The sequence below is a fragment of the Corvus hawaiiensis genome, chromosome 6, assembly GCF_020740725.1.
Source record: "Corvus hawaiiensis isolate bCorHaw1 chromosome 6, bCorHaw1.pri.cur, whole genome shotgun sequence".
NCBI classification, from domain to species: Eukaryota; Metazoa; Chordata; class Aves; order Passeriformes; family Corvidae; genus Corvus; species Corvus hawaiiensis.
This window is the reverse complement of record NC_063218.1, coordinates 51,281,665-51,309,415: the sequence shown is the minus strand read 5'-3', so window position 1 is coordinate 51,309,415 and position 27,751 is coordinate 51,281,665. Positions and strand designations below refer to the sequence as shown.

General features: G+C 38.3%; 1 protein-coding gene across 8 annotated transcripts in view; it reads right to left on the bottom strand.

Moving 5' to 3' along the window:
- The window catches only part of SOX6 (SRY-box transcription factor 6), a 373,677-nt gene that overhangs the window by 69,223 nt on the left and 276,703 nt on the right, over window positions 1–27,751 (bottom strand). For all 8 annotated transcript variants that reach the window (XM_048307281.1, XM_048307282.1, XM_048307278.1 and 5 more), the window contains one exon: window positions 22,251–22,330. In XM_048307281.1, coding sequence (XP_048163238.1) covers window positions 22,251–22,330 — 80 coding nt within the window. The remainder of the gene's footprint in view (window positions 1–22,250; window positions 22,331–27,751) is intronic.

The window sequence follows — 27,751 nt, the reverse complement described above, 5'->3', positions numbered from 1 at the left end:
TCAACTATCTGAAAAAGGTAACTTATATTTTACTAAAAAAAGACAAAAACTTTTGTACTTACAGTACTATGCATTGCACTTTCAAGAGTGTGAAAGGAATTCTGTGTATAAATATACTCAGATTTATCAACTAAATTTCAAAGGAATTTTCTTCTCAGGTAAGCCAGCAGGGCACAAAAATGTGGGGTGTAAGTTATTCTTTCTACAGTATTCCATTTTTCACAGAAGATAAAACTTTATTGTCATTTATGGCAACTAAAATAGTGTGGTGGGTTGACCTAGGCTGGCTGCCAGCTGCCCAGCCAGCCAGTCTCTTCCTTCCCCACTTCAACAGGATGGGGAGAAAATAAGATGGAAAAGCTCATGGGTCGAGATAAAGACAGGGAAAACTCTTACCTCTTACCATCACAGGCAGGGGAAAAAAAAAAAAAAAAACAACCTAGGCTTGGGAAGAACTTCTTTTTTCTAATTTACAATAGAGTTGCCTGGTGAGAAACAGAGATAAATACTAAGGACCCCATCCCTGCCATTTCCCCTTGAAAATTTCTTGACCAGATATTTCAAGATAAATGCAAAGATAGATGCACATGGCACCAGTCAGAGCAGGACTTGCTGGTCACCTGAGTCCCACCAGGACTGGCAACAGAAACACCCACAGCACATTAAGGGTTAACATCAAGAAAAGTGGGCTTTTCTAGTGACTATCTAGGAAACTGTTTGATTTTGGAAATGCAAACAGGAAAAGAGGAATAAAATTAGAATTTTTCACTACTCCCTTCCCAGGGTGTTGAGGGCTATACTGCAAGTCCTGTCAGGAAGAAATGTTTCTAAGGGATGACAGAATAAAAGAAATTTTATAATAATTCATGACTGGCTTATTCCGAGGTCTTAGCACTGGCTTTATCCTAGCATTTCTATAAATTCATTTTACAACATAAAAGCAAATGTATAAATAAGTAACAGTAATTGGCTTTCTGCTTTGCTTAAAGCAAAGCTGTTCTACAAGCAAGTACAAATACTGCAAGAATTCACACCAGCACTAGCAACATTGCTGTGTGGACTGGAAGGCAGCATAAGTTTTAAATACCAGTTTGTATGGGGAGCTAGCCAGTCTGGAAAAATATGGGCATGCCACCATTGCAGTGAAAAAAATGGATATTTTTGCAAATACCACTGCTATGGCTCAAAATGGCAATTTAGGACCTCACATTGAGATGGTCAGATTGTGAAGCTTTTATTTGCAAGATTGAGGAGAGGAATAAAACCCAAACATTGAATGAATGTTGACTGTTGGCTTTTAAAGCTCAAAAGCAAAAGTTTCAATGGATTTTTTTCAAATGAAATTCTAACCAGTGAGTGCTTGACAACTAAGCAAAAAAAATTTTGATCTATGCCTATCCCATAAAGAGAAGAGTATTTTATAATCCTTATGCTAACCACTGATTCAGAGGGCTCTTGATTACAAATTAGATATTCAAAAACATCAAGTATTCATGATTGTTTTAAGAAGCCTTAAAAATGTATAGTCTGGTTTTTATTTTTTTCTCAGAGGTCACAAACTTAGATTCTTACAATCCACTTCCCAGCATCTATATATAAGTAATGCTGATTTTGAGTTCTTCAGTGCTCCTCAATAGCTAACAATTTTCAAGCCAAGCTTACTTAAGGTATATGAAAAAGGAGGCATCTTTGCAGTTTTCAGAACCAGGCTTCTTCTGATGTCAAATTTGACACTGAAGAGTGGGATTTTGAAATGCCACAAGTCTCAGGGCAATGGCAAGTCCCACATTTAAGCACCTATGAACTTACAGGCTCACGGACTTAAGCACTTGTTACTGAAACTCTATTCCAGCTGTAATCAACTAAAAATCCGAGGGGAATTTATGAAAGTTGGAGGTCACTATAAGTTTGAATTATGTTCATTTACTTAAAAAAATTTTCAAACAGGTAGGAGAGTGCTGTACTCAGCATGTGTACAGAACAGCACAAGTGCACACTGATTTTTTTCCCTGGAAACAGCAGAGTTCACACTAAGCCTTTGTTAGAGCTTAGAGCTATAACAATTCAAGAGAAATTGAATAGCAAACAAGAATAATAATCCTGTGTTTTCTGCTTCAGAAATTGCCTACAGAATTTGATGAATTATTTCGATTTCACTTTTCTTATAAAAAGTATCATCCACAATCTAGAATTTATCTAACAAGCTATGAACTAATAATAGACCATCTTGACTGATGCAAATGTTAATACCTTTCCTAATTCCATCTAAGTTTCAAAATGCCTTTGTGAGATATTTTCATGACACAGAAACATAATTGCCTTCACTGCCAGTATTCATTCATGCCTTGCCAGAAGACAAAGGCCTTAGGCTCACACGCTGCTCTCACAAGTTTCAACATTTTTTCATCTAGTTTTTTCAGCTAGCTTTCAATAATCAAAACTCTTTCATTAGCTCAAGCCCCTTTCCCCATGACATTTGTCTTGCACACAGGTCTGTGACGTTCCTGGACACATTCTCTGCTGAATGACACTGAGCACGGCAAATAAGAACAGAGCAAAGCCTTCTGTGCACCAGATGTTTTCCCTTTTTTTTGCAGCAGGAATATTCATACTTATCTCTTAGACTGCAGCATCTGTGTCTAACAGAATGAATAAAAGTGAAGAATTTTGAGAATTAAATGCTACAGAAGTGGCACATGGTGAGGAAAACAGAATGGGCCATAGAATCATAGAATCACTAAAGATGAAATAACCTAAGATCATCAAGTCCAACCATTAGCCTTGCACTGCCATGTTGACCCACTAAACCATGTCCCCAAATGCCACATCTACATCGAAACCCTCTTACCAGGGGCTTGTCAAGGACAGCTCCTAGGCAAAAAGCTGGTTTTGAGAAGATACTTCAATCCAGAGGAAGTAATCAACTGGTGCACAGAAGAGAGGGAGCCTCCCAGGGAGGAAATGGAGGGACCAGTTACGCTTGTATAGGAACAAAAAGGCAAGGGCTAGAGACATTTCAACTGACTGTGTGGTGAGGGAGCACTTGGTCACAGCTGTGGGGATATAATTCAGATGTTATTTTTGCAGCAGAATTCTGAAGAAACTGTAGGAAAGCCATGTGTGAAACATGGAGATAAGAAAAAGAGTGGTTGCAATACTCAGTGTAGCAGATAATCAAACTGTGGGTGATGAGGGCTGGCCCAGCCCGATAAAATGCAATGGGTGTACTTGGAAGATGCATCTCCAAGAATTTCAGCAGAAGGTGCCTTGCTTGAAGTAGAAAAAAGGATCTGTTCTAGAAACTTTCACCCTTTTATTTTCTTTTCAAAGGAAAAATGCTAAATTTCATGAACCCTGATTAATTCTGAAGTCTTCCATTACTAAAAATGGAAGTCCTATGTTACATCTTCAACAAATACATTTGCTACAGTAAATGAAACTGAACAATAAAGCTACTGAGAATCAAGTAAGAATCCTTATTTGTCAGCATTTTAAATGAATTGTGCAAAGCTGAAATATCGTATTTATAGAGATGAAAGTTCAGCTATTTAGACAATGAGTAATTTGGTTTCTAAAGATGAAAAACTCTAAGGAGTGACTGCAAGTGCTGTTGAAATCCTGCACTACAAGAGGTAATGCAGTTATTTTTTCCATAGTATATTTAGTAAGTAGTGTTGCAAAGCCATAATACCAGCATTTTCCTTCTGAGAACATAACATGCAATAATAATACTTAGAACTATCTGATGACAAAGGGTTTTTACAAGCTCACCAAAACCAGCAACATCTTTACTATTTCCAGCACATATTTCTGAAAGGAAGCTACTGAAAGCAAAAAAAATCACACCTTCAGTGGGACTGCTTGTTTTTAATTATTGGTGTAGTAATGTTTGAAATAAACTTGATGTCAAACAGATTAAAGGAAAGAGAGTCTCAGTTTGAAAAAGTTTTTCTTCTCTTTGGAGGAAGAGCAGATTAGTGGTCACACCCATGTTTTGGGTGTCACAGATAATAACTATGGAAATAAAGTTTAAGTGCTGAGTCCAGTATCACTGGTATAACCCTCAGCAGTTCAGGAAAGGCGATCCTTTTCAGAAAGCAGTGTAGAAGCATAAATATCCTACTCCAAAATTTTAGACATATTGTAATCTAAGTGCAAGAACTGCTTCTAAACTAACATTAATTGTACTCATTCTTTCCCACTTTTGTCTATAAATATCTTTTTTTTTGTATTGGCACATCTTCTGCACCAAATATGTTCAGTGACTAACACTGCAGTTGAGTGCTCTGCTGCAGCACCAAGGTAAGAAATGGAATTATAGACTTATGTATATATATCAAGGAAAAATAAAACAAAAACCCTAAAGGGCTGATTTTCTCTTTAAGGTTCTTCTTATATAGATCCTTGGAGTGAAAGGTGGGTTGACAGAAAACAATATCCAGAACCACAAGACAGCCTAACACCAGCTTAACCGTGTGACAAACTCCCGGCCTGTGGAGTCTGCCAAGGAGCCAGGTGCCATCCCCAGAAAAACACCTTCTGAGGCACAGCATCTGTGTCCTAGCAGAGCTCTCCACACAAAAGGAGGAGGAGGAGGAGGAGGAGGAGGAAGAGATGGAAAGGTGAACATATAATTATTAAGGAATTGCACATACACATGAAAGCAACACTTAGTATAATTTAATAATCTAAAACCTGGAAAATCAAAGATTAGCTGAAAAAAACCAAGATCCCTTCAAGATTGAATATTGTATGCTGAAAGTGCATGTTTCCTTTTTTTTCTGCTACCTGTTAAGAGAGTGTATTTTATAAATTTATGATGATGAAATTTCGATGTCACAGAAGCATTTTCCCAGTTTTTCCAAGAAAATGCTAACAAATGAAAATAAGGTGAGTTTTACAGACCTTTTAGGATTGTGGGTCAGATTCTCATTTTCACATGTGCCACCACACAGATGATAAATATCTTACTATTTAAGAATCAAGTTTGCAATATCATCTTAACTCAGAATTTTATGCTAAATAACTGAGACTTATTCGGCTCTACATGGGTGTATCTGAAAGTGCATTGATCAAGCACAGCTACATGAAATTGGAATAAAAATTAGGGAAAAAGTGTCTAATTTAGAATCACAATAAATAAAAAGTAATAATTATTGAAAATACTTCTTTTCCTCTACAGAATCCAAGTGTCATAGTAGATGTGCATAGTTTTCCTGTAACAGCATCATATTTTTCTCTCCCTGTTTTCTCATGTCTAATGTATCCATAGTGGACATAACGTTCTGATTTTAAACACCCATAGATCACTCTGCTGCAGTCTGCTCAGCATTAGAGTGTGAAGATGTAGAGAATATTCACCTAATACACCAAATACCTCTGCAAAAAGGCGTTAAGGTGCACAAACAGCAGCTAATGAATTATCATAACTAATGTCATAATAACAAAGATTGTTGCTGTGATTATTTATGTGCTTGCTGACTAATGTGCTCTCCGATTTATTAAAACCCAATATGTGCAAACAAACTAACTGTATTTGTGAAAATACAAATAATACATTTTGTAGTCACAGGCAAAGTTAGAGGCGTTCAGTTTTCCCTTTACATTCATCTGTGTGTCTACTGAAAAACATTCTTTCTTAGCCAAAAAATTATTTTACCAGTTATTCAAATTCCTTCACTACAGAGCTTTTGGTTAGTTTGTTGTTGTTTTGGTTTGGTTTTTTTAACTATTAGAACCAGTAATTTCAGTGTCTGTCAGTTGCTATTATATATAATGTCAAGGGGAATTTTTATGTGGCCCTCAATTCCCCTCAGTTCCTGTTGTATTCCATGCAATACATGCCTGTATTGCTTCACTCTCAAGCAGCAAAATAACAGTTACCTAATTTCACCACTGAGTGTCTGCCGGTCCCAACTCCTTTCACAGACCACAAATTCATTGTACTGGTTCAGAAAAAGAAAAATCACTCCCATCTCTTCTGCTGCCCTGCTGTGGCTAATGGCCAGCCCATACTGAAAATAAAAGAATCTCTCCACATTTCAGATACTGCAGCCTGTATTGTTGCAGTACTGCAAAATAACAGCTTTATTTTGTTAAAAGGGCCTAACTTTTAGTGGACCATGGAATATTTATGGCTCTCAGTAGTCCTTTGAAAGAGTTATCTTATGTTTTTATGCCGATCATGGGTCAGAGGTTCAAATCAGCACTTCTTTCTGTCACTCCTTATATGTTTTACTATAATTTACAGCTCAGCAAGAGGACTCATAAAACAAAAGTATCTATTTTACTTCAGCAACTAATTCTAGCTAATCAAAGCTTTCCAGCAAAACAACCCAGCATGAAACTCTGCGTGGAAAATATGCAGAGAACAAAGCATTTTGTCAAATAACACATCTCATGATGTAAACACATATGTCTCTTATAGGAAATTTTATCGCTTCCACATTATCGGCACACAAAAGGAGCATTCTTGTTGCAGACCTGGTGTGACTGTGGAGCCATCGTCATTGGAAACAAGAGCCTGATTAGGTTCCCACACAGATATGAATAGATTTTCTTTTTTTAGTGTAATGCTGCCTTTCTTATTTCTTAAACAGACTAGTAATTGTGGCTGTAAAAACAGTGGATTGTGTTTGGACGACATTTGTTTCTTCATATTTTTTTTAGCTACCCAATGACACCAATTATCCCATATGGTTGTCCTCTTCTGGAAAGTCTGAGTTAATCCACAGCTGTGAAGATGAAGACGCACCCAGCAGGCTCTAAATCTGGTGGGTCTCTTGTCTGTTAATAAAGTCCACAGTCTGCTGGACAGATGTTAAGAGGATCTATATAATAAGTCAGTGACAAAGATCCAGATTTCTTCTGAGGAAAACAATTAGCAAAGACATATCTATTCTTCATAGTTTTTCATTTCTTGCTTCATCTTTTGGAGAAGAAAATTTTCCTTACTCCACAGAGGAGTTCCTCAGCACGTACAATAGGTCCAGCTCAAAATATGAATGGACTAACAAAACACACTGGCATGTGTTCTGAAGAAATGATAGATCTTATTGTCCATGACCTATTCCTGCATGCTGTGGTTCCTGCACTATTATTTTGAGTTCATTCATCATATTATGGGGAGAGCCTGAATAGGTGCTATCAGCTATAAAATATCTACTTAAATTTATGACCTAATGGGAAATGTAAACTGAAGATAAAATTACCATTTTACTAGTTTTTTGTTTAAAGTTATTAACATTGTCTTTTCTAAAATAAAGGGATTATAGACAGTAGTTTTCATCCCCAAGGGTCATGCTGATGTTCTGGGGGGAAAAAACAAACAAACAAAAAGCCAAAACAAACCAAAAAAAACAACAAAAATCCTCACCAAAAAAAAAAAAACCAAAAAAAAACCAAAAAAAAAACCAAAAAAAAAAAAACACCAAAAAGAAAAAAAAAAAAACCCAAGCCAAAAAAACACCCAAAAACACAGGGAGAGAATGTGCACTGAGAAGACACCTGCAGCAATATCCATGTTTAGAGCCTTACTCACTTTTTCCTCTCCCCATCTTTTTCTCATCAGGGCCTGACAGCACAGACATCCAACCCCAAAGTCTCTCTCAGTTACAGTCATTTAAATTTGGAGAAAAGCTACAGACTTAAAACACATGCACCAGTGCAATAAAGAGCTAACTTGCCTTCAGGCACATGTGCATTAAGGTGCTCTCAAGATCACTTCTGTTTCGTTTGCAAACTGTATTTCTTGTTCTTTTGACCTCCTCCTGCTTTGACACAATGAATTAGAAGCGGCCATCAAAACAGCTCTCTCTGCTTTGCAGCCTGAATGCAGGAACTCTCATGTAGGCTGCATCCCTGAGATCGTGCCCCTCGGAAATCAAATGGCTTTGATTTCATTGAATTATGACAATTAAATACAATCTCTCAGCAACTGCCTGTTCACAGCCTATTTACTGTAAAGCTGTGGAAAAAGCCAAGAAAGAATGCTTAGAGCTCAAATAAATTATCAATCACTGCAAGTGGCTAACACAATGTACATAATTTGGCACCTGGCAGTTGTCTCTGTAATATTCTGTTTGTTTCCCCTTTGAAAGTAAAGCTGATGGTTTATTAGTTTTACAGCAAACCTTGACAAGTTTTCAAGATAAAATGTCAACCCATCACCCTATGAGGCTGCTGGGAATTTTTCAAGACAGCATGAAAATAGCAAAAAGAAAAGTTTACTCTCTGCAAAAAAACGATAATTCAAAAATATATCCTGAAATTTTTATACAACTAAAGTTCACACAGTACATTAGATATATCACCACAGAATATATACAACATTGTGTCTATTGAAAGAAAATGACTACTCAGCTCACAGAGTGTGATACTTAAATGAGAATTCCAATTTTTCTAATGTCTCTGATTCAAAAATCTAACCCTGTAAAGTATAGGTACTGATCCTCAGTCCCCCAGAGAGAAAACTAAATTTCTGCTATGTCAGAAAAGAGCAAAGGGTTGACCAAAAGCTAACAGGGGGAACAGAGTAACAGCTACCAAAACATACAAATAAACAAAACAAAACCAAAAAAATGTAAAACATATAGACAGAATTGAAGGCCTTCTGTGTCAATATGGAGCTCTTACTTTCTGAAAAACAATTCCCTTGTGAAGCCACTGACTGGAAGGAGAGGCAAAAATCCTCACTGACTCGGCGGCCATGTCACACCTCATTTCACTCTTTTTATTTTTTTTTCCCCCTTTCCAAACAGACTGAGTGCTGGTCTTCTGAGAATATGATGCTAAGCCACTTTTCCTGTAGAGTTCTTAAACTGGGCCTCTGAGAAAGGGCTTGATACAATTCAATGACTGAAGTAATACCTTTGTCCATCTGAGCATTAAATGGCCCATTGAAATACAGTTTAGTTAGAAAGAATTTCAGTAAATGGTGCTTTCTAATTTTTATTATTATTATTATTATTATTATTATTATTATTATTCCTTTATCCAACAGATTACAGCCTGGACCTGAAAATGCAGTTCAATCACTTTTGGTTGCCTCTTAAGTCAGGCCTTTAGCCAGTGTTAATTAAATATAACCCCTTCAGAATACTGGAGGTTAAATGAGAGCAACAAACTGGTCATCTTCAAAATATTACCTCATGCTCTCCAAAAAGCTGTATTCTGTTTGGGAGGGCCCTTGTTTAAACACATTGGTCTTAACAATAAAAATTTACTGGGAGCAGAGAGGAGGAAAACCATGCTAAGTGCTATTTTATCCAACAGTAATCACTAAACATTAAACACCTATTTCCATGCAATATACCATGTCCATTGTGTTTAAATAACACACATCATAAAGGAAAGTGCTGGAGCAGACAATTTAGGCTGTAGCCGCATATACAGCAGAATTTTCAACTTGATAAAGTGAAACTATAAAGAGTCAATGCATAAGTCAGACAGCTTCCATACCTAATATTCTTCCCTGCAGCTATTAGAAGTTCACATTTTTGTCTCTAGTAGGCATGCGCAATAGTTTACCTACAATTTCAAGTATTCAGTCACATTTTGTTGTCTGTTCCCTACAATTTGACTAGAGCATGAAATTGGAAAGTAGTTGAAATTGTCGTTTTTTCATCTTCGTCATTTTAAATTAAAAAGGGAGGCTTTTGTGCAAGCTATTTGTTCGCTGCTTTGTAAAAAGTTTCCTAAAGCATTCATAATAATTTTACCATCAGTTGAAAGTAAGCTTTTTTACACATGGCAATTAGTCTTGTCTTTCTGAACATGACTTTACCGTAAAGACTCCTCCTTGACTATCCCTTTGTCCCAAGATTCCTTGGAAGAATGCAACCAAGCGATAATTCAGCATTATTGCTGCTCCAGTGCACTAATCACTTAAAGAGCAGTGAGGACCCTATGTTTACTGCCACAAGGCTCCTCCAGCCTCCCGGCCTAAGGCAGGCTTCCCAGGCCAGCAGCATCCAGATGTCAAGAGGAATATCCAAGTCCTGATGCAGCATGCCGCTCCATTCCAGTATGGCCCCAACATCTGTTTCATCTGCTGGCGTACAACCTGCCGGATACACGGAGGCCGCCGCACAAAGCAGGGGACGGAGGGAGGCTGGGAGTGAAATGCTGCAGTTGCACAGCTCACTGTACATATCACTAAAATCTCTGTATCAAGCAAATATCAGGAAGGACAATTAAAAAAAAAAAAAAAGCCACTTTCTACATGGCATATGCTTAGCATTTTTTGTCCTAGAGGTGCAACAGCCCATAACACATTAGCTTCTCATCTTACTAACTTAACTCTGGTTTCATTCTTTGTGGTGCAAGGAAAGGACAAAAATAAGGAAAAGCACAGAAGCACATAACACAAAATTCTTGTTGTGGTTATAGCAACTGCTCCTTATAAAAAAAAAAAAACACCAGCCAAAAACACAACTTAAAAATGAGACAACCTTAGGCATCTCCTACATATTTATAATTTCCTAGAGATAGTACCTCAGGGGCTCAAAAACAATAAGCATCTTTTGTCTAAAAGAACATTGTAACAATGTAAACATTGACATTTTATCTTGAGGCATGACAAAAACAGCAAACATTTTAGTTCATCTAGATTAAGTTCTGACAAGGAATAAAGGAGTGCTAACTGTTCTCATCTCTTCCACTTTGTGTATCTATTCTCTTGTATTTTCACTAGCAGCAATAATGGAATAGTTACCTGCTCCCATGCAAATTCTTTGAGTTGTTTATGAAAGCAAGATCAAAGCCCAAACTGAGAGTGCCTCTTTTTTCCTGCTGTATTTTTTTCTCAAGAGGAGGACCTAATGAGAGGCTGTTAAACCAGGAGTCTTGCTCTGCACTTACAGAGCAGGAGCAGTCTCACAGTGCAACCTCCCAGCTCACCCTTTTCCCGTCCAGGCTGGGGACACAGCTCACCTCTGTGTGCCAGGAGACAGGAACACAGAGAGCAGGAGGCACAGAATACTCCTGTGTCCCACCTCGGCATGGGGCGAGCACCTGGCTCCAGGAAGGAGGACTCATCCCTCAGACCTTCCATTTAAACACTCCCACCCTCTGTGCACCTGAACAAGTTGCTATTTTCCCTGTGCTCCTCCTGAAATGTATCCACTGCTGCTGCAATACCACAGCACCTGAACTAGGTACATCTGAATACAACCATCAGGTATTCCCAGTAAAGATAGAATGTGACCATTAATAAAACCACTATTCTAATAAAATATTGTAAATATCAAGAAAAACATACTTTGTCTATAGCCATTTCCTCTGCGGGAGGATAGCAGAAATGTCAGTAAAACCTTTCTCTTAGGCACAAAGATTTGCATTCCTTCATTTAATGCTGTCAGGTGCCTGATATGCTACTTTTTGATCACAATTCTCCTGTTATTTACCATGCACAGGAAAGAACAAAATAGCCTTATCTTTGTGGTTCTCCCAGATTATATATTGTGCTACATATCTTGAAAATTTGTAAAAAATCTTCAACATTTTTTATTATTATTTTATAAAGTAACTGTGAGATGCTCTGCTTAAGTTTCTGGCAGAAAGCCAGTCACAGAACAGGACAACAGCATTTGCTTGAAAAAGTAATTTCAAGTTTCCAGTAGATGATGTTCTTTGAGAAAAAATGTGAAATGTTAAAGATAAATCTGTATGTGATTTTCCTATGTTTGCCACTATTAGAATTTGCTATTGGCATTTTCCTAGCATAAATTCCTCCTTATGAAAATTGAGGATGGCACTAAAGGCAGCTAGCTCACTTAGGAAAGCAAGCAAGGATCAGGCAGCATGCCTCCAAAGATACCTGCAAACAAAGGCTCTGATGTTTTAAACTCCTTCTCTTCTATCCAAAGAAAACAAATAAGCAGTGCTTCCTTAAAGTGAAAATATAACCAGATCAAGCAGAAAAATACAAAAATATGACCAGATGGTTGCATCAGAGTGCAGATTTTTTCATTCACTTTATGCTATCTTAGTATTACCTTCTCTGGTGATGCTGTAAATCAGATTATTCATAAAAAGAATTTAAGATGTTTTCTGGTATTCTTTCAGAAGCTCTTCCTTAAAAATCTGGGATTTATTCCTTACTGCTAATACTAAATATTTTAAACAATAAATGTGAGAGGTCTATATGAAAAGCAGCTACCTTACAAATTAGGATAGTTTCACACACTTTATCTATAGAAATGTCTTCTGCACTAAAGCTAGAGTAAAAAGAAGGAGCATCTCCATGATAAAGGGAGAAAAATGATATGATTGAAAAGCAATTAATTACAGTAAGTTTGCTGAAGGGATGATAGCTATCAAAGCTTATCAAATTTTGCATTTCAGAATTTCAGATATTTCTTTCAAAAAACGTTAACACATAGATGGGCTTTGTGAGAAAAGTCAGGAGTTTCATTCAGTCTCATGTCAGCAGGATTACAAGCAATTATGAGTAACCGCTTGTTGAGCTGTGTGAAATGAGTTGGTGAATGAGTTTCCTAGTGAGCACATGTCCATGTCACCGGTATGACTGCCAGTAATGCAGACACTCTCAGCTGAAGGGGTCTAAAAACATAATTATTCTCCTAATCCTATAGGAGATGGTTGTGCAATTGCTGCTTCTAGTGTATGCATTCTAGGTCTGTCGCCCTGATGGCACACAGCAAAGCTGAGGCATAAGCAAGAGAAAAGGAAATCAGGACATGGGGAAAAAAAATAAGTGGCAATAAACCTTCCCTAGAAATATCTCATAAAATCTGGCATAGATTGGTGGGTTCATTCATTCTCTGACCATCCAGATGGAGAACTTGTCTAACATGACGATTGCAGTATTTCCTGTGCAGAACTGTACAGACAGAACAAGAAAACTGAACGCTCACTTACCCCTGCTAAGCACACTGAGGGGCAAAAGCTCTATGACTAAATTCCTACGCGCTCCCATGACAGAGGAACGAGACACCATCGCCGCAGTAAACGGGTGCAAGTGAGGAAAAAGGAAGAATCCCATTTAAACAACCTCTCTCAATTCCCACATCTGAATCCCCATCTTGTGAGAAGATGCCGAGGCAACCCTACGTTTAAAAGCTGAATATTTGAAAGTGCTGCTTGGGATTTGAAACGGCAATGTTTTCTTACTTTTATAAGGGAGACAGTTCATGTGGTAGCTCGCAGCCATTCTACAATTTTCACTAGCAAAATGGACAGAAGACGGGGATATAATAAATATATACTGGCTCTACTGATCAGGAGAAGCTTTATCAGTCAGCTGGGGCACATCTGGGAAAAAAAGTCACTCAGGTGCATCTCTAGCATCCCATTCAATTAACATACCATTAAAAATGGTTCATCCCTGTTCAGCCTGCTGCGTTACCTGATAAGTCAACATAGTTAAAATGTATATTTAAATGCAGAAGACAGTGAAATGTTTTCTTTGTGAAGCAGAAAACAAGCCCAACTCACAGGTATTTTAAAGCATTGGAAATAATTGTCCTTTACAGGTTGCTTAGCAGATCGCTCACACTGATCTTTTACTGTATATTTTGAACTTTCATGCACCTTCAAGGAAAATTAAATAATTTCCTTATAGGAAGCACACAAAACATTATGCAAAACGTATTCAAATGGGCTTATAAAAATTACATCTAAGAAAAAAAATCACATTTGCACCTCAAAACCAGGTAACTGGGAACTTACTATTATAAATTCATTGGAAGCCAATGTGTTTTACACCAGTAAATGTGAATTTGACGTAAGATTGCTGTGCTTTCTAAACTGCAGTGGGTGTGATGGGACCAGCTTAAATAGGTTATGAGGAGTGAATAGCCTTCTAGGTGTTGGAAGACAGCAGCAGAAGAGAGGGCCTGTACTGGATGAACTACTCTGGATAGTTCACAGAGGTGTTATTAAATAATGCTGTAAACTGGTTAAATCTGGTGACTTGTTCTGTGTCTAGAGTGTAGCACAAATGATTCAACTGCACTGAAAGGACTTTGCCTCTTTGATTTCTCACTTCACTTCCAAAAATGCCAGTGGACCTGACAGCACCCTCTCACTGTTCCTACACCTGAAATACTTTTTCGTTTGTTTTCATGCTTTGCTATAATTCATGCCCAACACCAAAATATGTGCCCTATTATGTCTACTTCACTAGATTTTGTGAAGGATTCCTTTAAGTCTCAAATAATTCCTTAATACTGAAATTTAAGCATGATGTGTTTTCTTCTTGTACGCCTGAAGACGCTTCTCCCTGCAGTCTCTTTTTCGGGACTGACATGCAAACCTTCTGGTGTTCCTCCAGCCATATGTAGCCTTCATGCTGAGCCTTAGGAATAGACAGATGAATCCAATACTTTCTAGTTAGGACACTGTTCTAGTTCCTCAATCATATGGATTCTAAAAACATCACAGACCAAACATATTTTAGACGAGCAAGGCGCTGAAGGCCGTACACCATTCCTATTTCACCATCCGTAAAGCTTCTTCAGCTTGGTGATAGCATTATCTATACACTGGTTTGAGGAGTTTTATCTCGTCTTCCATGAATTTTCCTCATTTTCTGAACTGGGTCAGTGGGAGGGCACATGGTCTTCTAATCCAAGACCCTCGGAAATGGGGCAGGTGATGATATCTTTCCAGTCCATGCATCTCTAAGAGAATTCTTCTGCTTCCTTTGAGCACATGTGTGTTAGTTTACACCTAGAAGCTCGAATCTAACCACCCTTGTTCTTAGAACTTTTAGTTCAGATGAAAGGGGAGCTATTAAGTTTTCTTTTTCTGTAGCAATTAGTCAGGGAGGAATGATAATACTGGCATGTATTATTTTCCTTTGTGCGTAGACCTAACTTAAAAGATATTTTTGTCTTTAATCTGGTTCCTGCTTAGTTCCTAAACAACCAAACATATTAACACCTTCACAGGAAAAAATCCTTCATGTTTGTAATTTGTAGCCAAATTAAGCAGCTTGCTCTATGGTTATAGAGTATAGAAGCATAATAAAATTCCAGAAACATATTCACTTGCAGCTAATTCCTTTAAGGCACACACCATATACATTTCTAGAAAGCTTGAAGGAATCCAACTGCCAGCTCAGAGTATGCCTCACAGTCAGCCTATTCCCCAAAGGGATGCCACAGTTTTAAAAGAGCTTTAAAAAACCTGCTCATCCCCTGATGGTATTCTGTAGTACTGGTGCCTCTGGTGCTCTGTCAGTAAATGCAGCAGTAACTTATTTGCTTCTTACTGGCTTCTGAGTGAATACATACCCCAGGGAGGCAGCTTTGCAAAGCACAATGATTTTAAAATAGAGCCTGGGCTTTCAGCAAGGGGCAGCCAGTGGTTAAGGCAGCAGGAACATCTTGTTGACGCTGGGGGCTCAGCCTCTCCCAGTCACTTGGGCTCCAGCTTCTGCCTTGATATAGACTGAAGAGATGCTGGAAACCGCCTGCCATCCAGGCCATAAGGATGATATCCTTCTAAACATACAAGTTTCCTGATAAGTGAGTTGATGTCTGTGCCACTTAGGATCTCAATGGTAAATTCTCTCTGGAACAGCATATGGGCCTGGAAGGCAGCTGTCCTGCTTGGTGCAATCTAAGGGTGCAAAAGGTGGGAATCATGCCAGGGGCCTGATCCCTAGCTGCCAGATTGAAAAGTCTTCCCTCTCGGGAGACGAGAGCAGGAGAAGGACAGGAGCCCTTCTCAAGGTGGAGGAGGGGTTGGGCAGCTGAAGGGAACAGAAAGAGAGCTGTGCCAGGCTGGGTGGCAGTCTGGAGGCTACTGACCTTCCTGGAGTGAGAGGAAACACCAGCCCAGGAATGACCTGGGTTTGCCACTGCCGAGACAAGTGCTAGAACTGCTACAGACTATAGGAACAGTCTCTTTCTTAAACGTTGCTCTAAATTTTTTATTAAATAACATGACACTCTTCCAGTAAGCAAGAAGGAGTGTAACAAAGACATGCTGTTCAAAGCAGTTATTGGAGGCGCAGGGCATGAAATGGGTGAGAAAAGGCTCTTGCAGCTGCAGTGCTGCTGTACCAGACTGATTAGCTAATAGCTCTGTTTGTCTGTCCACTTTTACCAACTAGAAGAGAAGAAGGAGACTCCTTCTCCCTGTGACTGGGGAAGCTAGGAAAATCCTCCTGGGAAAAAAATTCATCCTAAGTGATATTTTACTGCAAAAAGTCTCAATTTTTAATGGGGTGTCCTTTCCTGATGAAAATCACTTTGCCAGATAATTCAGGGCTGAAGATGAGAAGGAGTAGGAGAAGATGGAGCACTAAGAAATTCTGCAAAGAAAGGAGGTCATATGGTAAAATATTGACTCCATGACATCATTTTCATTGATACTGCCACTGATATAATTCAACTTGATAACACAGATATTACATACAGAGACATAAACATTCAAGTAGGGAAAGGCACAAGTATAACTATTTCATTGATTTTAATTAAATTTTCCTGAGTATTGCAAGGTTGGCATATTTTTAATTTTATTTCCATTAAAGGGTGTGCTTGGTCTCTCAGAGCCTTAATAAAATCTTCTTTTGACCTCTCTCCTTTCTCTGCTACAACCTAAATTTCTACATAAGAAAAGGACCAAAATATGTAATTTACTACTTCCATATGCTGAAATTTGCACACACCATCTCCTTAATTTAGACCACTATTCACTGTATCATAATAAGGAACATTCTGTTAAAATATGTCCACCTAGAGCTCAGTAGTCTTTGAATGCTAGATAAAATCATTCTATAAGGCTAATGAAGACAGAAACTCTGCCCGTAACAATATTAAGTTTGTTTTCTCTAGTGATTCGAAGAAGTGAGCAATCTGTCAGTAATACATTGAGGGAAATTACTTGTCTTGTAGGAATTCCCGCTGACAGTCACTCACTCACAGTGCTGACCCAAACATCTACCCGCTGACAAACAAATTGCAGTGTCTAACTTTGAAAAGGTAACTAGCTGTTTTTAATTTTGATTGGTCTTACCAAATCTCTCTCATATTTACCCAATCCCCATTCTTCACTGTGTTAAAAAAGAAAAAAAAATAAAGAAAGAAAGAAAGAGAATGGAAAACCCCATGGTTTTTGCATTTGAAAAAATTATTATTGCCTACATCCGAGAGTGTTATGTCAGATAAAACTGTTAAACTGTGTCTAACCAACATTAAGACTGGCAGCCCTGCCAGTGACTGACTGGGTGAGTGAACACATTACTGAGACAGCATTGTAGAAATTAATTTTCTTCAATAAAGTGATTTTTAAGGCTCATATATTTCACAATCTAAACATATGTCACTGTTTCATAAACAAAATAAATGGATTAAAATAATACATTACCAATATGCTGACACATGGAGATATTTTAATTAGAAATACTTAAGCTGCGTGATATTTAACTGCTATATTTGTTGAAGAGGAGCATGCATCATTTAGTAAGACATAAGGCAGGTACATCACTTTGCATGATGTGTTACCAGAGTGGGACCAAATCACCTCCAGTGCGAGCTCTCACTATCAGATCACTTTAGCCCTGCTGAAAAATGGTGTTAAGGTTACAACATACAGAGGAGACTCCGTAGGAGCAGCCGTCCACTAAAACAACTTTTTCATTGCAATAATAAGTCACTCAGATTCTGGTTCCTGAGAATAATATTTCTTCGTAAAGGGCCACATTTAACGACTTAGCTATTTAAAGGCCATATTTACATGACTGTCGCATTACATTGGCCTCTTTCCTGCACATTCTTCTTGACTTACTTTGAGGACCAGCACTAAAATAGCTGAGGAAAGCAAATGTCAACTATGTCCTGAAATTTATACGTGTGAGAGAATTGGAATAAGTAGAAATGTAATATATTGTTTACTGTACCACGTGCCCTCTGTTCTCTAAAGGTCAAAAGCATTGTAACCTTGGAGTTACAGTTTCTGATTGTTCCCAGGGTTAAATACATTATCAAAATTAATGGTTCAAACCCCTCAACCTTCAGATATATGAGTATTCATGCCTCCATCTGCTGAACTGTTCAACTAAAAATAGCATTCTTTGGCCTTCCCTCTACTAATATTGTGCCCCTGAGGCAGGCTATGCAATGCTTCAGCAGTACGCTGGATCTGCACCCAGCAGTATAAAAAAAGGTCATTTACTTTGTTTGCAATTAGGAGAGTATGGAGGAGCAGGATAAGATGGGAGGGCAGAAAAGAAATAGACAAATATGTGTTTAGTTAAAATTTTCCTCTTTTTTTCACTGGATTATAAAAACTTCAGGTTTCAAGAACACAGCTGCAACTATAGTTAAGACTTGCCAAGGTTCATTAGTGTTATAAGCGATAAATTCTGAAGGACAAATTACACAAATAGTTTGGGGAAAGAGTTATGAACGAAAGCTTTTTTGTTTTGCTTTTTTTCCTAGAGCTCACTTTGTTTAGGAATAACTCCAGCCAGCATCATTGTAGTGCTTCCACTTTTATCAACAGTTTATCAGTCGTGGTTGAGAGAGTTGCGACACTTCCTTATTCATCTCCTAGACAGCTTTGTAGAAATATGTAAGAATGAAGGCAGGGGGGATTTTTAAACACTAAAGGGCATATAGTAACATTCCTTGTTTGAAAGTAATGACAGAGGTGCCACCTCTGCCACCACTGTGACTTCTCAGTAACTAGGTTACTGCTACCAGCAGCATGAGAGCTGGAAAAACCCATTTCGTGATCAAGTCCACTCATTTAACAAGATTGCTGGCCACGCATCTCTAGAATCAGTTTGTATCAGTGCAACCATTCGACAACTTGTGAAAAAGTTCAGGAAAATGGGAAAGGGGAGAAACTCCAGAGAAGATGTATGTAAAGAAGAGCAAAAGGAAAATTATTAAAAGATTTTACAGCTCACACTGGTTAATTAAAGCATCTCACTTCTGTTACACACAGGTATCAGAACTGTTTCCTACACCACTATGCCACAGGTGTGTTTGATAATAAACCTGCAAACTATTCACTCACAGTTGTTTGAGACTGGAGGGGTGAACAGAGTTATCTTGGTTTTTCTGATCAGAGTATACCTAGAGAATGGTTCCCTCATCAACAAGATCCCCTCTCATGCCAAGAGTCCTAACAAGGCTTGGTCCTACCATGCACATTATTTAAATCTCTGGTTGATTTGTTGAGGAAACTGCTGAGATGGGGCTGAGATGTCAATGGGAGGTGTGGAACAGAGAGTTTTAAGTCTTTTTGTCAACATCGTCAATGACACTTTCATGAGGTCAGAATACGGATCAAAAGAAGCTATGTGATACCAATCCAGTGCAGAGCAAGCCACCAATTCAGGAGCATGGGCTGGCATAAAAGTGTGGTAGTTACTATTTTACTGCAAGATACTCAAAGCTACAAGTGAATGTTAATGGTATTTACCATTAACTGATCAATGTGATCAGAAATCTAAAGAGAAGATGGGTCCAACTGGTCTGTTGCTGAAGGAGAACACTTTTTTTCTTTTTTTTTTAATGCAGCACTCATGAAAGTCAGACTAGTTACTTGAGAAACTCCTGTATATGATTTCTGTAAAGTTTTTTTAACTCATGGAGATACATAATCCACTGGTGAACACAAATATAGAATTCAGAGAAAGTACATTTTGATAACAATGTGCTGATAGCTTGAATAAGACAGGCAAATCATTAACTGGAAATTGCCCCCTGGAGAAACATCCTCTGTGGAATAATTGCTATTATCACATGATGTACCTGGTAAAAAATGGTTCTCTGTGCTATTAGATTCAGAGCTTGCATAGAAGTTGCCCTAACACACAGGAAGATGAGAAGACAAATTTGCTGCTACCTCCTACCTGGAGCATGATCATCCAAAATAAAAAAATAAGCATAAGTAGAAAAAAAGGGGAGAAAGCTTGAAGCTAGCAGAATTTCCTTAGCTGGATACAGATTATAGAATGGAATTAATAATAATGCCCTGGTAAATTTGAAATGTTAGAGCTACTGCAAAACTCTTTTACTTGACATGGCTTTCCTTCCCCAGGTTCTCCAAACATGGATATTACACACACACTCACATGTAGAAACAAAGCCAAACCTGCAAATGAATTAGCTATTTCTCCCACTAGCTGAAAGAAGCAGAGATTAGTTGTGTGATCAGTATTTTTAAGCACTTGGGAAATACTCAGATACCATGGTCACAGTATTCACGTAAATAAATAAGTGGGTGGGGTGCGTGGAAGAAAGGAAGCAGAACAGAGAAAGAAGGGGGAAGGGAAGCAAAGATGGAAAAACGAGCTGAAATGCTACACCCCTAACAGTCTTCATGATGCATCAGGTATAACAATTCCCTCCAACAAACACACCCAAATAAGTGCTCATTTAGGGAACACAGAGAATTGACACAAAGAGAATATTACTAGTAGAAGTAAATAAAATTTAGTTCAGGCACTTTAACAATCTGATGAGCAGCTATCAGCGGACATTTAAGTGCTCTGTTATTTAAGCTCTTATAACCATGAAACATTAAAGGTTTTGAAATCCCATGGAGATGAAATTCAAACAAAATAGAAAAGGGGGATGGGGAACCAAACAAACAAAAAAGTCTTTTACAGCAAATATATCTAAATGGAAATTCACACCCCCAAGCCTTAATATTTCTGAATTTACTAGCACCACATTTTTGCTGGTTGTTTTCTCTCTAATTGTTCTCGTCATGTTTAACAACTCAGTCTATCATGTCTGCAAATTAATGAAAACGCATTATTGCTGTAGATTCAGACCAAGTCTGATGTGCAAATATGTGGGTCAAGTTACAAATGGATCATGTAAAAGAAAAGAAGCAGGAATGTCTGTGGTTTAGATCCCATTTCTTTGAGAGTGGTACAGTTTTCATCCTTTCCTGCCTTGCCGTCTTGAGTAGGTTCACTATTTGTTTTAGTGCATTTCAAAGGCAGCAAAAATAGTCTCTCTATTCACAAAGCTGATTTCTGCAGTATTTTCCCAACTAAAGCTAATGAGACTTTTGCTTCGATAAATAGTCAAATACTGGTTTTCAAAGGATACCTGCTACTTTTCCTTTTGAGAAACTTCCCTTTGGTTTCAATCCTGTCCAAGGTACAGTCTTAACATCACATTATCATGACCCAAAACTATTTATTGCAGATCTTTGCCTGCAGAGTCAGGATGTCCTCTCTTCAATTTCTGATTGTAGGTTAGGTCAGACCTAAGATCAAGCAGTCTTTCTTGTCAGCTCTGGACCACCAATGAACAGCAAGTTCTGGCCCCATTTTTGCTTACGCTAAGTTAATCTGGCAAGAATATCATAACAGGTAAAGAGGAAAGGATTTTTAATATGCTTTGGTCCCTCTGGAAAATAATATAATCACAGAAAGGTAAGGAAAGTAGATATCTGGCTATTAGCATGGCAATACTTTGCTACTCCAGGCACAATTTATTCCTACTTTGCTTCTGAATCCAAATCTAACCTAACTCAAATAGGGGTTTCAAAGGTTTACTTGCAAATAGTTACATGCATCTTTAATGGCTTTTCCTCTCATGTTCACTGTCACTTTCTTTCCACACATTTTAACTCTGAAAGCTTTTGACTGTTTCTTCATTATTTATGACATTGTTGTGTCTTTTCTTCTGAAATTAAAAACTTCTTGCCACAAGAAGCTAGCTAATAATATGGCACATAAATCTTTCCTTCACAACATTTCATTCTATATGTGCCAAAAATAAATAAATGGCCAAACTAAGTCTCCTAACCATGCTTGGCATCTGACCAGCTTAATGCACAGAAAGGATGAGATTACCTAAATACAGAAGCTAAAAGAGTTTGCAATTTATTGTATTGTCAGCACCACACTGCCTGAAAAAAAAAAGGAAAAAATAGAAAAACCCAATAATGCACTTTTGTTTGGATACACTGAGTGCTCCAATTATAGGTAGTGCATTGCAGCTACAGAGGAGAGACCACATGAAAATAAAGTACAAAAAGATCTTTGAACTTATCTCCCATCAACTGTTCAAGTAAATTGGAAAAATACCATTAACTGCCAGTATAAAACACACAGACAATGTCTTTCACTCACAGTATCAAGGTTGGCTGCATGTTGCTGTACTGTATGTACATAAGGTGTTAATCCTCCTGGGCTGTGCTCAAAAATTATTTAACATTCAGGCTATTATTTAGCATACAGCTGGTTAGCAGTTTTCCCCTAAAATGCTGGCTTCGATCCCACATTTTTTTGTTCTGGCACATACCTGGAGCTGTAAAGGGCTGAGTCCAGAAGCAGCAGCAGCTGCCATTGTTGATGGAATGAACTGCACAGGGTAGTTATCACCTGTCGGGAGAACAATGCGTGCAGGTTCAGACAGTGAGCAGAGAATAGCAGCAGACAAGTGCAAACAAGGCCCTAGGATTGCCTGTGCTCCACAGAACTCCTCTAAGCCTAAACATCTGCAAAAACAAAAGGCTTCGCTGGGCAGAGACTTGCCATGCTCCCTTGGAACTTTTTTTGTTAGCAGATAGCTGGTAGGCAAACTGGCAAAACATAAATATGATACTCGTGATTTTCATTTTCAAAAGTGAATGTTCAAATCAAGCATGGAAGCCTGGGCACAAAATAGACCTCACAGCCACAGACACACAGATAAGATACCCCAGAAAACCCCAGTGGCTCCCAGAGAAAAAAGTAGTTTTCACGACGTGTTTCTTAACAAAAAAGAAATCTGTTATAACTTAAGAAATATCAGTCCTGTTTAATGCAAGGTGACGTCTTTTCAGCGTCGAGTGGCTCCTGGGAAAGGTACCCAGCTGGCTCAACACTGGTTGACGTTTCTTGTTTTTCTTTGGGGTTCCCTATCTTGGGACAACTCCTTTAAGGTAGTCATAGAAAAAAACAAAATTAAATCACCTTTTAATATAGCTTGAAATACAATTTTAATTTTCTCTTAGGTCTGAGGGCCTACTGAAGTCGACAGATTAGACAGGTGCTTGGCTACATGAAGATTCAGGTACTAAAATTTCCAAAGTATTGTAACATCATGTCTTATAGCATCTATGGGTGTTCCCATAGATGTGCATCACACAGTGCCATTTGGACTCAGTCAACGTAAGGAATGAAAGAAGGCTGAAATAACTTAGCAGTGTAATCTGTAATATAAAAATTAATACAGTGATGGATAAGTAATGGTGATTTAATGCAATATCACTTTGGCTTCAGCTACTTATTTAAAATCAGTTTTATATACAATCTGTAAACTACATTTTAAGAGGCTGTACGTTTTTTTTATATTTTTACAATAATCGGTCTACTTTACACAAACTCTTCCATGCTGAAAGCAGAATGTAGCAGTGAGGGAAAATACTGAAATCCAATATAATATAATCAGGACATTCCAAGAACTAGATTTTTTTTGTCAACCCCCTCAGATATATAGCAATAGCTAAAGTCTTTGCAGTCACCAGATTCCTCAAAACTCTTTCTTTTTACCACCTGAAGTTCTATTGTCTCCAGCTCAGTTAAAATGTTCAGTTGTTTCACTTTTTTAATAAATTGTACATGTCTAATCCACAAGGTCTCTTTGCATCATATCCATAATACCTCATCAGGCCATTGAGCACAGTATGTGCTTGTACACAGTCCAGTAACAATTGGATTCTGATTGCATATGGAGCTCTGCTACAATGCATTCACTAACACTATATTGTACTGGTGTCCTATGGAGTAATGTTCAAAATATCTCCTCTTATTTTCCCCATTCCATGAGGCTGATTTTAGTGTGCAACGATGTTGGGGTTTCTTTTTCTTTAAAAAACAAAACCAAAAGAAACTTCTAGATTATTTTCTTACAGTACTAAAGCTGTCTCTTTATGGTTAAATGATTCCACTCATCTCTTTGATAGTTATATGAAATTATCTGAATAAATAAGATCCTAATCTAAGTTAAATAACATTTCTTTCAGACATATCTTACAAGGTTTTTAAAAAAAAAAAATCACAAAGATGTTGAATTAATGATGCTTTAAATGGGGGGGGGGAGGGAATAACCATCTGACTTATCAGCATGGACTGCCTTGCAGAACATTTCGGAGGCATTCTTTCTTTAAATATCATGAATTATTCATCCCTGTTCCACACAGCAATCTCTTCTTTCTCCCTCCCCCTCCGCATACACTTTTTAAGTTCAATACCAGTTGCTTTATTTGTACTAAAACATTTTCCATGTCAAACATATTTTAAAAAAAACCAAACTCTAAAAGAATTCCCTGCGGCACTCCTTTTTCACAGCTGTCATGCTCCTATGGTTTGAAATAGCCAGATATTTTATACCCACACGCGCACACACGCACACACAGAGTTTTTGGCTTCACAGTTAATTTAATAGTATCTTCACCACACCCTGTAGTGTTCTCTTGCTCACCTGCTGGCTACAGCACTGTGTTTTGTTGCAGGAAGAAGAATAATTTTATAGTTATGCCATTTATCTGTTATTAAAACCAAATACTGTCCCTTTACACCCTCATTTTAATGTGTTAAATTATGACTAAGTCCTGGTATGTCAGCAGCATCTTTGTGCTGGGAAGAAAAATTAATACTCCTTCAGCTCTGGAGTACTTTGTTGACACTGAGGAGTAAAAGCAGAGCAAAGGTATGTCTTTCTCCCTTGAGCAAACTGAGCATGCAAAGAATGCTCTGGTTTTAATTTTTAATTACACAGGTACATAATTCCCCCTCTCATTTTCTCAGTGCAAGAATGGATCAAGAAGCTCCTCCATAGCCATCTTGGCAAGAAATCAGTCAATGTATTGTAGCAATTTTTTTCAAATTTGTTTCTTGATTTGAAATGCTTGCGTGAGGATCCATTCTTTTAAATTTGTACAAAAGGCAAGAGAACATGTTCAAACAGGTCTGCCTTAGGTACTGGTGTGTGCTGGCCTTTGATAACCAGGAGTGAGAAGAATGCTGGAAGAAGAAAATCTGTCATGTTTTGCAAACTGATCTTTTCAATCTCCTTGCTGTGCTGATTGTCTATTTACATTTGGCTGCTGTTGTTTATATATAAATTGGTGTTTACAAGCCATGGAAAATTATGCCAGACTTCTGTTTCGTTTGTCAGGTTGAGCAACATTTCCAAATGAATAAAAGCAGTGAACAATTGTGCTGTGTTATTCTACACAGAAGTAATGTAAATGTTTCTTTTTGTCTTGGATGAAGAGATGAAGCTTAGCAGACTTTATTTATAGGGTGTATAGACTCACCTTCCAGATCAAGGCTTTGTGAGCTGTAAGGAAAGAAGGATGTCTGGTTTTTGTGAGACCCAGAGTAGGGGAAAGGTGGTGCTTTATTACCCATCTTTCCTGAAACACAGTTGTAAGACATAAGCTGAATCTCCTCGTGTGAGTTACAAAGCTTTTGGCTTGATGATGTTTCCCCCATTTTGGGGTTGTGACTTAAAATCTGTCTCTTCACTCACAGAATGAGAGGAAATGGAGTTGGAAGAGCTGCAAGAGATCAGCAGTTCCAGGGCCCTATCCTTCTAGGCATAATGAACAGGCTGAGGAAAGAATACCTCAGCTGCTGTCAGGATACTGCAGGGATAGAGATGGCCACTCCTGCGGTATTCCCATACAGCGCATGAATTTTGCTTGTCCAGAGCCATCAGGATTGAGGAAGTTGTTAACAGAGGTCACTGGCTAAGGGAATACTTTGGAGCATCTCCTGTGGGTGATGGCACTGCCTCAGTTATGCCTTTGTCCTGAGCAGGGTTTGCTGCAACTCTGCCTTGTTGCCATTCTCATGTTGCAGCCAAACCAGTTTCCCCTACAATTGTCTGTCTGCATGTAATATTTGCAAAATTATGAAATTTGCACATTTCGGTGCAAAGTCCCACCTGACAAATATCCAGCTGCCTACCACCACTTCCAGCTTTTACATCAATGTTTAGGACTGAGGCACATACGATTGCTACAGCAAATCCTGAGGTTATAAACTCCTTGTTCCAACAGGGGACACATGACAGGTTTTAACTCAGTGCTGGGGAATTTCCATTAGAAACAGGACTCATGAAGCCATGCAAAGACAGCCAACCCAGTACACAGTGGATTTGGTGTGTGCTTCCTGTTTTCACCTGCCAGGAGGAAGAGCAGCCTACTGAAAAAAAGAATACTTGGATATGGAAAATCTAAGCCACCTTACAGCTTTAGGAAAAATTTCTGAAAGACCTGTTCCAAATGGAAATTGCAATGTCAGATATCAGAGAAATCCAGCACATCTAAGATTATGTGAGTTATGTGGATTAGCTACAGTAATCAAGGAGTTTAATTAGTTTGATGACAAATATTTCACAGTATTGGAACGTTCTGAAGTCCAGCCTGATGACAATAAGCCTGACAGTTTTGTTTGTCATGCTTTCCCTAATAATATTACTTTCTCTAGCGCAACTAGCAACAGGACAAAATGTTGACTCTGTTTCTGCCACCAGCCTAGGAAAACAGTTTCCACTTTCATGTTGCATTGCAGCATAGCAAAATCTCCTGTAATTATTTTTGTGTATAAAGCCAAATGACCTAGATAGGTCGATAAGGGACATTCCAAGAACTAGCCATTCTAATTATGGGCTATATATCATTCTTGTGTGAAATACAAAAAAAAGCTTTGAAAATACACTGCAGCATATCACTCAACAAGCCTGTCTAAATTGAGTTTTACTCTACTCAATGTCTCTATTTGCAATAATCTTTTCCAGAGATACTCTCCAGTATTTTCAAATCTCACGAGCTGCCATTATGCACCTGGCATAAGACCCTCTCACTCTCTGCTTAGAGGAAACCATAGCTCTGCTGTTTGAACTCTGCTTAACTTATGGTCTGGCTCCTACCTAGCATTGATTTATATCTTTACTCCATCATCCTCCTACTTTCCTATTACCTCTTAGTCACAAAACTTGATGGAAGTAATACTTTAGTCACTGCAAGATGGAGGAGGGAGCTGTCCCTCCTAATCCTTATCTTCCTCATCCTACTCACTGTCTTGTCCTCTTGACCCAGGGCACTAAAGGGGACGTACTAATCTCATTCAAGGATACTGCAGCCCACTAAGCTTTTCCGGATGCGTGTGGTTGGCTAAATGAAGGGAAATTTGCAGTGTGAGAGGAGGTATAATGGTACCCATGCTGCCCACCAGTTCCAAGCAGTAAGTGTAGTGGTCACACTCAGAAAGCCAGCGTAGTTGCTTTGCTGTACTCGGAATGCAAAATAATTCTATTAACTGCTTAGCATCTCTGGGCAAGTATTAGCTTCCTAACAGCTGCCACTCTCAGCTTCCCACTGGAATAAGTGGCAACCCCCACAACCAGGTACTCTACGAGGCTCGTCAAGCGCCTGCAGGTCAATAGTCACAACAGTCATTTGAGATGCACAGTGCCCTAAAGTTTAATTAATCCGGTATACAGTATAAATACTGAAATATGTATAAAAAATTAATTAGGTGGTCTATGCAGCTCTGATTTCTCAATTAGTACTTACCATGCCGGAAAATTATATTACATGACTTTGAGATACATAAGGAAGCATGGGACTTTGGGGATTTTTTTTCTAATGCAATTATTACTTGTCATCAGCACTTGCTAACTTTGGCGTGTTTCACCTCCTAAAGCTGCAAATATTGGGGGGGAGGGAGCCATCTCAGTCTTATAGATTCTGCCAGGCAGTAGGAAACTTTCTCCTGTCAGGCTTTATCATAGCTGTATATCTGTAAGTC